The sequence below is a fragment of the Poecilia latipinna genome, unplaced genomic scaffold, assembly GCF_001443285.1.
Source record: "Poecilia latipinna isolate Pla-1442-1.1 unplaced genomic scaffold, P_latipinna-1.0 Scaffold3748, whole genome shotgun sequence".
Taxonomy (NCBI): domain Eukaryota; kingdom Metazoa; phylum Chordata; class Actinopteri; order Cyprinodontiformes; family Poeciliidae; genus Poecilia; species Poecilia latipinna.
In genome coordinates this window covers 513-11,895 of record NW_015116364.1, presented here as the reverse complement: position 1 = coordinate 11,895, position 11,383 = coordinate 513, and the positions used below count along the sequence as shown (strand labels likewise).

The following is an 11,383-nucleotide window of genomic DNA, read 5'->3' as shown; positions in this document are numbered from 1 at the left end:
TAGGATTACTCCATCTTCCCAACAAATCTGACCACCACTAGGGGGAAGAAAGGGATGCTCATAGTGATGCTGGCATCACCATGTTTGGTTGCTTTGTTTCCACCACATACAAGTGTTTTACATATACTTACTTCATAATAATGCAAAACTTTTGGTCTGCTACAAAAAGTCTCTGTAAAATACAATAAAGTTGAAACATTACAAAAAAGGTCAAAAAATTAAAGGGGTGTCAACACGTTTTGAGGCAAAGTATAGTTGAAACTTACAACTAAAACAAATCTGTTAATTCTCTTAGACAAAATTGTGCATTGCCTAATTGTAATTTAATTTTTGAATTATAATATTTAAGGTCAGGTTGTGGATATTGTTCCCAAAACCAGGTAAAAAAATATATATGGCGTTTGGAACAACTACATTTAAAATGTCAGTTGGATGAAGTCATTATTCAAAGCAAAATACTCCAGATTTCTGTTTACTTGGAACTTTAAACGTCCTGTAGTTATCTGAGAGATAAACATAATGAGAATTTCTTATATTTATTTTGGAGTTTCAACATTTTTATTTGTAATCTAAGTTCCAAACAGATTGAACATGTAAGCCTTCCAGGTTTAAGAAATGGAAGAACAACAGTGTCCAGACAGGGGGATAAAAAGACGGGGTCTGGCAACCTTCCTCCTGTCATATTCTCACCGTGAAGCACGCCCGACGCTGCTTGAAGTTTGAAGCGTTTTTGCTTCTGCAGAAGCGAAACATTAAGCTGACCATGGCAGGAAAGAGAGCGTTAGTGATCCTGTCTAAAGGTGCAGAAGAGATGGAAACTGTGATTCCTGTGGACATCATGCGCAGAGCCGGGGTTCGTTCTGCACAGTTTATGCTATGTGTTAGCATGTTAGCCTGCTAGCATGATATAACAGGCAACCTTACTGTGTCGCTAAGTTGAATTTTCTGCTGTAAATAACCATTTTAATATCTGTTAATCACAGTCATAATGAATAAAAGTCACAGAAAACTAAATACCCAAGCAATTAAGTTATGAGTGCTGAAATCCGCAATTTCATCACTCGCGTGTTTTTGTTTAGTCAGCTAAGTTGGCTAACTGTGGACGGTCCCCATAACCTTTGCAGGGAGTTCAAACGGGGACAAACTGAAATATCAGCGTCCAAACTCAATTAACCTCTAAACTTTATTAACCTTTCAAAATAAAGGTTTGTTTAAACCAGTGAAGTCAGGATGACGTGTTGTGATAATTTGCACCAGTGACGGGTGGGTACTTACCTCAAAAATACCCAATTACACACACACACCCACACACGCGCCGCACACACAAATACTAATGTAACAGTAGCACTATTTTAACATATTCAACAAGACATATGCAGAATTAAAATTGTGAAAACTTTTAAAACTAATACAGTAGGTAGTGTGTATACATACATAGATGTTAGAACAGTTTAAAGCACTTGCAGTGACAACATTTAGTGTTTACTTGATTTTCTCAATCTCCAAATGGCGCAATAGATGGAAAATAGCATAACAACAAAGCTTGAGTACAAACAAGATATCTCACTTCTATACAAATTGTATATCTGTGTCTGGTGCTTTTTTGCTTAAAATATTTTCATTTACTCACATTACTTACAGTAAAAGTAAAAGGTATGGTGTAATAAAAGTTCTTAAAGTACTTCTAAAGTTTTTTTTTTCAAAGGTTATTTGATTAAATGTAACTAGTTACTGCCCTCGTCTGATGATAATGTGTTCACATCTGTAGATTGCAGTGACGGTTGCGGGTCTGACAGGAAAAGAGCCAGTCGTGTGCAGCAGAAGTGTTGTAATCTGTCCCGATGCCAGTCTAGAGGAAGCCAGCAAAGAGGTGAGTCTTTTGGTTCTCCAGTAAGCAGTCACAGTGAGTGCCTTACTGAAGATTTCGCAGCTCTTTAACTATTTTACAGGTTGTCACATTACAAATGCAACCTTCAATCCACATTAGTAAAGTGGAAGGAGAACAATTTCAGCCTGCATTTATATTGAGCTCACTTCATTCTGACACAACTAAATAAAATCCAGCGCAGAAATTTCCCTTCCAAAGTCCCCTGCTTGTAGTCCAGCTGTGTGTAATTTAATTTGAGTAAAAATTCACCTGTTCTGTGAAGGCCTCAGTGGAGAACATTAGTGAAGAAACAGCATCACAAAGTCCAAGAAACACAGCAAAGAGGACATGGATGAATTTGTGGAGCACTTAAGTTTATGCTTCAAACTTCTAACAGAGCACACTGTTCAACCCATAACATGAAGATAAAGAATAACTGCAAATCTGACATGATACTGATTTCTAACTAAGCTGACAGGCTGGGCTTAATTAAAAGGTTATTCTCTGATAACTTTGGAGGAGCTGCAGAGATCTAGAGCTCAGATGAGACAACTGTTTGTCATTCAGCCCACAACTCTGGCCTTTATTTGATAGTAGTAGGAAGAAAGCCATCGTTAGGAGGCCATGAGTAGTCTTGATTGCCGTCTGACAAAAGGTCCACACTTTGGCCCACATACACATGTGGTGTGTGTTGAAAGTCAACATTTCACTTAGCCCTAAACACAGCCCATAGTGAAACTGGGTGATGACACCATCATGCTGTGGGCTGCTTTTTTTTAGCAGTGACAGAAATGCTGGTCAGAGTTCATGAGAAGATGGATGGAGTTGAAATAAAATGAGTTAGACTTGAGACTGCAACAGAGGGTCACTTTTCATGAGGTTGACAACACTAAATGTATAATCAAAGTTACGTTGAAAGAGTTTAAATCAAGACGTATTAAAATGCCCGAGCCCTGTTCCAGATGAGGATTGGTGGCAAGACTTGACAACTTCATCCAATCCGGTTAAAATTTCCCTTAAACAAACTGAACAGCTTTTGAAATCTATCAGCTACAGTGGATTGTATTTTAGACTATTTAGACTAGGGAGGGAAAATATAAATACACTGCACACTTTTCATATTTTAAAATTGTTTTACAGCCATTTATTTTTCTTCCTCTTCACAATTATATGTTGTGTTGATCTATCACAGAAAATCTGAGTTAGTCACCTTGAACTTTTTCACATTTTGTCACTGCAGCCACAGACAACAATATAGTTTTAATGTGGCAAAATATGAAAAAGCTCAACGGGTATGAATGTGTTTGTAAGCTACTATAATACAAGAAACCCTTTCACGGTATCTTATTTAGGTCTTCCATTTTCATTTACAGGCCTGGAATCTGCAGGATTTTTTCCATTCATTTGTTTTGTGATGTACTATGAATAAACTTCTATAGCAATATGCCTATGTGTGATTAATGTCCTGACTTTCAGTGAGAGGTGTTAACTGGTATGCTGGGTGATGGCTGCTGATCTTGCTGTGAAACTTTATCTGGTTTGGTTTTTCAGGGCCCTTATGATGTGGTGCTTCTGCCAGGAGGAATGCCAGGAGCCAAGAATCTGGCAGAGGTGAGAAAATTACACGCGACGCTTTGTTCATTTGTTCGTTCCTCCACCTCCACGATGAGTGCAGTGGGAATTTAAATTAAGCAGAGAGAAACTCTTCGGGCACCTATGGTAAAAGTTCAAATGAGTTTATTTGTTAAAGTAAAAATGGAAATTGGGAACAATAACAAGACTAAAATGACAAATATCTTAATACGCTTACTCCATAAACTGCTTTTTTAGATTGAATTTTCTGCTATTGACTCAAATTTAATCTGTTTCTGAGGGGGAGGAGATTGATTTTGCTATAATAATTCACTGGAGACATGATTTAATTGTTAGAGATGAGCAGCAAAGCAAACACACCCAACTCTCAAGAGCTTCAGATGTGACAAAGGACGATCTCAGCTGGCTGCTTTGTGCTTATTTGTACCCAGATGCACTTTTCTCCTCTCTTAAGAACTGTTGCAACCTGATTTCCATGAACGCTTTGTAGCTTCTCACAACTAAACATGTGGATCACTCATCCACATGTTTAGTCTCTACATTATCCTGTACAAGCTGCAACCTAGTAAAGTCTTATGAACAAGTCGGAGCATCTGGCTGTTCCAGTCCTACTCTGCATCCGGTGGTTCAGTTTTTATGCTCCTTTAATGTAGAACAAAGTTCAAGTCAACTGCAAAAATGCTGAAACACAGTAAAAAATGTAAGTCTGTTGAAATGATAAAATTTCATATTTACAGTAAATGTATTTATGGAAAGGTTAGACTATATATAAATCTGTGATTGTGCATGCTGTATTTTCAGAGAAATGCTGTTGCATGTGTTTAACATACTGCCACTGTGTGTTAATATAATATAGTCAGCATATACACAGTACCATCACATGGTCTGCAAATGACTCACTGTGCATCTGTTTTCTTCTTTTTTTTTCTACAGTCTCCTGCTGTGAAGGAGGTGTTAAAGGACCAAGATGGCAGAAAAGGCCTGATTGCAGCCATCTGTGCAGGTACAGCATATGAAAACAAACAAATCTTAATTATACTGGGCTAACCTCTTTAATTTTAAAAATGATTTAAGTCAAAACATTATAAAAGGGAGGTGCAAGCTTATAAAATCTAACAAATGTAAAACAAAGACGACTCAAAATATAAAATGTGCTGCACTTAAGATCGTATTTTGTACTTTTTCTATACTACCGACATAATTTACTGGGTTTTGTTTTGTGAAATTGCAGCACTGCAAGTCTATCCGTTTCTGTGACTTGTCCTTGACAATGTCTTGTTTTTGAACATATGACACTAAGATGAAATAGAAGCAGACAGAACAGAAAGTCTCCTGTACTTAAGATGGCTTCTGCCTGAAAGCATGGAGTAACATCTGTAAAAGACATTGAGGCGATATGATGGGAGAGGCTTGCAATGCCACAGAAGTTAACAGAGACATCCTATCTTCGTGGATTCAACCGAAAGCAGCATAGCTGATGAGACAGCTGTTTCCCCTACAGACAGACAGGAACCAAAGATAAACCTGGGACTTATTGTTCTGGATCTGAAATTAGGGGCTTTTTCATAAACTATCTCTGTCCCCTAATGTCACACTTCATTAGCTTGTGGTCACTGGCGAACCTCCCCTGCCCCTCGTGGCACACAAGTGAAAGGTTGCGCATATGCTGGTGTCCCTGAACAGACCCACAAGCACTTAGATTTTATCTGACAGCCTTCCAGGGCAGAGACAGGATGCAGGAAAGATGTCTCAAACAGGGACAGTGAACCAGTGCGGGAAAGTGGATTGAAGGGTGTCCTAAATATGACTGGAATCCTCTCAGGAATACACGCCTTAATGAAACAGGGAGAGGGTGCATCATGAGATGAACATCAGGTTTTTTTCCTTGACCCAAGGAGCGGAAAAAGAGCTTCAATTGAAATGACTCACTGTGCGTATCTCCCATTCCTCAGTAAGTAAATGAATGTTTCTCTGCATCTGCTATGCCGTTAGTTTCTGTACCCAGACTGGCGTCCTCCGGGTGGGGACTCGTAACAGGAGTAGCTTGGCTTCAACTGGCAGTCTGCTGCTCTGCCAGTGGGGAAAGTGTAATCTTGAGACAGCACGGGAAGGCAGCCAAAGCACCGTGATCAATAACTTTCTATTTATTAACAGTTTTTGGATGAGCTCACAGCAGCGCTAGGGCATTACCAAAGTTAATGCAGCAGAAGTCGGCGTCCTCGGCCTCTCCTTTTTATTTCGCTCCCTTTCCAGAGTGCTGCAGAGTCTTTGGAGAGGAGCTGAAACTGTATACTGTGCGAGTGTATTCTTAGAAACAATGCAAAGGTTGAGGACACCTTCAGGACACGCCATAATCAGATATTGAGTCATTCATTTATTATTAACCAGAATATATAAAAAGATTTTCTAAAACTGATAAAGTTGGTTATTTCTATATTCTTTTTTGTGTATGAGTCTAAAAGCTTTTAAACACACGTGAACCAGCTTGGCTCTTCTTCAGGTCCGACCGCTCTTCTGGCTCATGGCATCGGTTACGGCAGCACAGTCACCTCACATCCAGGCATGAAGGAGAAGATGATGGTTGGAGGTAAAAACATTGTTGACCTTGATTAGTTTGCGGTACCCCTCAAAAGTTTTGATTCCCCTTTAAAAATGTTCACATTGTTCATTTTACAACAACATATTTTAGTGTATTATATATGTATTTTATGTGATCAAAATATTCCATCATTATAAAGTAGACTGTTTTTTTTTACAAATAATATTTCAAAACTGTGCTTTTGTATCTGCCGCCCCTGAAGGGATGCTCTCACATTAGCAGCTCCACGTCGTTTTTTTGTATGGCTCTACTAGCTTTTCACATCTAGTTTGATTATTACCATTTTTTTGTTTTTGTTTTGAGCATTCATTTTGGTAAAAATAGCTCAAGGTCTGTCAGATTGCATGCATGGCAGCTGTGGACATCAATTTTCAAGTTTTGCAGTTGATTCTCAATTAAATTTTTGTCTGGACTTTTCTAAATATGTATGCATGAGCTTTGATGTAAACCACTACCAGATTCTGTTTGGTGTAGAAAACCATGTTTCATTGTTCTTCCACTGAAGTCATGAACCTCTTTATGTCACAACACAAAATCTCAAAAAAATTATATTGAGGTTTGTGGTTGAAGGCATCAAAAGGTTGACTGCAGCTGGAATTGTACGTATCTGTAAAGGACAGCAGATGGTGCTGTACCGGCTCTTTGATTGCTTGTAAAGAATCATGTCACTGCAGTTGTGCACAGAGCAGAGAAACAGCACTGAGGTGAGGGAAGATGCAGTCATTTGACGGAACATACTAGAACTAAGTGCGGTGAAACAATGGCAGGTTTTATGTTTGTGAATCTGAGCTGTGGCTCCAAGCTCACACCGTGCCATCCTAATGGTATTGTTCTGTCTTTTTTAGATCACTATAAATATTCAGAAGCTCGAGTGCAGAAAGATGGGCATTACATCACCAGTCGTGGGCCAGGAACCAGTTTTGAGTTTGCCCTGACAATCGTAGAGGAACTTATGGGGGCTGAGGTTGCAGCTCAAGTCAAGGCTCCTCTCGTGATGAAAGACTGACTCTAAAGTTCCCTCACCACTCTGGAGAAAATGTGACACCTAAACATCTGGCTATCTCTATTGCACAGCATTATTTCTGCAAATAAAAGGCAAATTATCACTGCATAATTACCACAAATGACTTCCACATAAATTTCCTCTGTTTGGTTCGTTGCCTAAATAGCTTCCTCTTTGTCTTGACAGCTTCCATTGTGCAGTCATTAAAAGTGTAGGTGTGAAGGCTCAGTTTGTCTTGCCTTGTGGTGTGTTGCTGGTGGAGGTCACTTTGACTTGTTTTTACTTGCTTGTTTTTAACGCCTAAATATAGGCTGTATAATGTAACGCATGAAGGAACGCTATTCGGGACGCGGGAAGAGGAATCCAAAAAGACTGGCAGCTGTCCTTAGCCAATGAAGAGCTTTGGCTCGTCTGCAGTTGTGTTTTAACGGGCCAATAGGACTCCGCTCAGAGCGAGAGGGCGGGGCTTAGACGCAGCGCATGGTGGCTGTGTGAGAGCAACAAAATTCAGAGGGTCTTCACCCCAGCCGAGAAGGAAGAGCAGGATTCTGTCAAAGGTAGGGAGAAAGGTGTTTTTCCCTCTATGACTCGCATGTGTTATTCGGGTTATTTCGACTCCTATAAACGCCACATATGAGTTCAGTCATGTTCAAATCCGAGATTTATTGTGAACGCAGCGTTTGTGACGGTAAGTTACAGCGAATGGTGTCGAAATGTAGACGAGATCAGGACGTTCCTCCTCGCCCCACAGCGACCCGGACAGGGTTTAACATCATTACCGTACTCGGGTTGCTGTATTAGCCACTGATTAGCTCGCTCACTGTTCTGAGTGGACCGCATCGAGTTCGCTGCAGTCCAGGCCAAATTTGATTGGCTTCATAGCCCGGGGAGAGTAACGGTCGAGCGACGTCTGTTTCCAGTACACGCGCTCACAGTTAAGAGATGCGTTACCCGCTGAACGCACGAAGCGGCGGGACGTCATATCTTCAACACACTGAGACGGCGCTCTGCAGATGTGAGGCGACGTGGAGCCGTCAGTTCCAGAAGCTCTCCATCCTCAGCAGATGCTGTAGCTGCAGAGTGAGGCTGGGCTCTATGATCGCTGTCGCTAATGCGGTGCGGCAGAGGCCAGGTTAGAAGTGCTGTGCTATGCAGGCTGAGACGTCTCTGTGTGACACAGGAAGCTTAGTCATATTTCTTGAGATGGAAAAAAACAAAACTATTCTAACAGGAAAGAGTATAATTCTAAAACTAACAGAAGCATTTTCCAACATAACCTGATGTAAAGAGATGTCAGTGATGGAGGTTGTCAAGGTGATGCCTTGACATTTACTTTTGCACCCTCAACAAGAATAATCAAAGGTGTTATTTTCACTTCTGTCTCTTTACATAGGCAGTGAATAAACTGCAAGTTCTCTTCTGGTACACCGCGTGCTGCACTTGCAGGGGAAAGATCTCTAATACCGAGCTCAGACACAGAGCCGACTCAAGGTGTAAGCAAACCTAGCTGCTGCTTTGGGCCCTCTGTGCAGCACAAGTGTAACTCATAAATGGATTCAAATCACACAAATGAACATGTTAAAATGTTTCCGTAATACTTTATTTGCAGGGGGTGAATAAGACTGTCATGACACTTTCATAAAGATGACATAACACCTGTCATGAACATGAATAAGCCTTCATGAATATTTATGACTGCTGTCATAAAACGTCATTCGGTAAATTATGACACTTTTAATACAAAGTTGACATTATTCAAAATGTCTTTGTTATGACAACTTGACATTAACCAATAAATCATTACTGTTTAAACTTTACCTTTAATAACATAAAGTTACCTGATTTTTAAAGTGCAATCAGTAATACTTTTATAACAAATTTATATCAGTAATGATTTCTTGGTTAATGTCAAGTTGTCATAACAACAAAGTTGACATTTTGAATAATGTCAACTTTGTATTAAAAGTGTCATAATTTACCGAATGACGCTTTGACAACAGTCATAAATATTCATGAAGGCTTATTCATGTTCATGACAGGTGTTATGTCATGTTTATGATGGTGTCATGTCAGTCTTATTCACCCCCCTTCAAATAAAGTGTTGCCAAATATTTCTTTTTGGTTATTTTGATTAATATGGCTGACTACTAAAGAAACCCCAAATTTTAGCTTTCCAGAAAACTGAAAAAAGTGATCTGTGTCTTCCTCAACACACATCTCTCAGGTACGACTTAATTAGCAGAGCTTGGCTGCATGATAAGGAGGAAATTTAGCTTCTTGATTAAGGTGTGTATGACCAGAGATGCGTCTAAATTTTCAAGACAGCAGCTTTGTGGACTGGAGTTTGAGACCCCTACTGTGCATTTTTAATGGTGTTTAGGTCATGTCAGTTTGCAGACTAATCAACCACTGTGGTACAATGCTTGGCATTTATACATGTCATAGTAGAGAAAAATAGGATTTTTCAAGTCCTATTGAAAAATGACATAAACAGTGGACCAAGATCAGTACATGACATGGCTCATCATGTATTCATAATTTAGATTAATATAATATACAAGATTTACAAACTTGTGGATTGTAAGTCCTCAAGTTCCTCACTTTTTCTCATTTGGGATTCTCATTTGGTTGATGTAATCTTTAGCTTACTGACTTTAACAAATCATTATTGCATTCCAAACAGTACTTTGTGCATATTGATAGTAAAGTCAATATGACCAACTCACCAAATATATTATTGGCAAGGAGATTGAATGCAGTTTACATGGGATAATAAAACCAACCAAACACTGAACTCAGGCTGTCCTTAGTGATTGCGATATTTCACAAAGTGATTTTGTGATATCACAACATGATGTATGTCATGATTACAACATTGATCATGTTGTGATAAAGGGGTTAGATTCTACCCCCTTTAAAATGAGTTGCTACACACTATGAAATGTCTTATCACATTCTGTAACATCAGAATGAGCATAAAGAATGAGCATTAAAGACGATTAAAAAGCAAACTTTGTATTTCAAAGAGCTGACAAAGTATTAACTATAATCACTTGGCAGTAAATACGCTTGATTGTCATGTCAACAGTAGAGATGCACTGATGAGATTTTTTTCTGTCCGATGCTGTTTTTTTTTTTTTTTTTTGGAAAAATTGGCTTTGAACAATTCAGATCTTTTTTTCTCTCTGACAAAAAGCACAGTAGAAAAAAAAATACTGCAATAGAGTTGGTAGTTTTGACTTAAACTGAAAATTAAGAAATAACAATGATCCCCGTTATGCTTCAAAACATGTCCTTAACATTTGCCAGATTTTTATTAAGTTGCATAAAAGTGTGTCAGATATGATTCTGGTTTAAATGTTTCTAAACTGTATAAGACAACTGTTGTTTGTGTTTTTGCATTTATTGAAGAGGAAAAAAAGGTTCAGTATATGACTTCGCTAATCAGAGGCCTTTCAAGGAAATGTTTTCATCTCGGTCATAATATAACATTACTAATAATTTTTTAAGAATTTCTGTTTCTCTGTGCTGGAGTCACATGCATGCAGAAACCACTAAATGGTCAATATATGCTAGAGCAGAATACATTTAACTGGTTTGTCCAACCTTTTCACCTTATTTAACAGAGGTTTGTGTAATAAGTAATTTGAAACATCTGTAGATCAAGCAAATGCACTTTATGTGATTACCCCAGTTTAATTGTTGGCATAAAACTTTATAGGGATGATTACATTTAAAAACAAACGAGTCTCGGACAATTCAAAAGAGAAATTTTTGGTGCTTTGTGATGGATTGAAGTGGAAGTGAGGCCCCAGATCGAATTGTTCTTCAAGCCCTGAGCAGACCTGGGCTGGCTCTGTTGAGACAGGAAGCGCTTCTCTCAAGGCATGCTAAACTGACCTGCAGAAAGCAGGGGTCATTCAAATTAGAAAGCAAGTCAGTTGGTTCTTTTACCGGCTTTTACTACCAGAACAGCAGTAAGTCTAAAAAAAGACTGGTTGCTTTACCAATTTCAGTGCATCAAGAGAGGTTGCTCTTGTTAAAATCACATGATGTCAAAACTACGAAGGTGCACCTGTGTGTGATGAACACCCCTGGCTACAATCTGGAAAGTTCAGGGTAGCTGAGCTTAGTCACTTTAGACAGGACCATGCCTTACATGTTGTGGAAACATCATTACATTATGTATCCAAGCTCAAGATAATCTTTTCCAGGATACAATGTGAGCATAAAAATGACTTTCTTGACAACCATCTTGATGACAACACATAGCACAGGCTCATTAATGTGCGTTTTTTTTTTCTTTTCTTTTTTTTTTCCA

General features: G+C 38.9%; 1 protein-coding gene across 1 annotated transcript; it reads left to right on the top strand.

Annotated features, from left to right (window-relative positions):
* Positions 1-644: 644 nt before the first annotated feature.
* Positions 645-7,290, top strand: LOC106941571 (protein deglycase DJ-1zDJ-1). The gene is made up of 6 exons (XM_015024633.1): positions 645-853; positions 1,769-1,870; positions 3,419-3,478; positions 4,394-4,463; positions 5,961-6,047; positions 6,905-7,290. The coding sequence occupies exons 1-6, from the start codon at positions 764-766 to the stop codon at positions 7,063-7,065; spliced, it is 570 nt and encodes a 189-aa protein (XP_014880119.1). The 5' UTR covers positions 645-763; the 3' UTR covers positions 7,066-7,290.
* Positions 7,291-11,383: the final 4,093 nt, after the last annotated feature.

Excerpts from the sequence above, each read along its gene's own strand:
- LOC106941571 (XM_015024633.1), top strand. The coding sequence starts at position 764 with ATGGCAGGAAAGAGAGCGTTAGTGATCCTGTCTAAAGGTGCAGAAGAG. Across the intron at positions 854-1,768 it reads ACATCATGCGCAGAGCCGGG|ATTGCAGTGACGGTTGCGGG; the intron begins GTTCGTTCTGCA and ends TCACATCTGTAG. Across the intron at positions 4,464-5,960 it reads GATTGCAGCCATCTGTGCAG|GTCCGACCGCTCTTCTGGCT; the intron begins GTACAGCATATG and ends GCTCTTCTTCAG.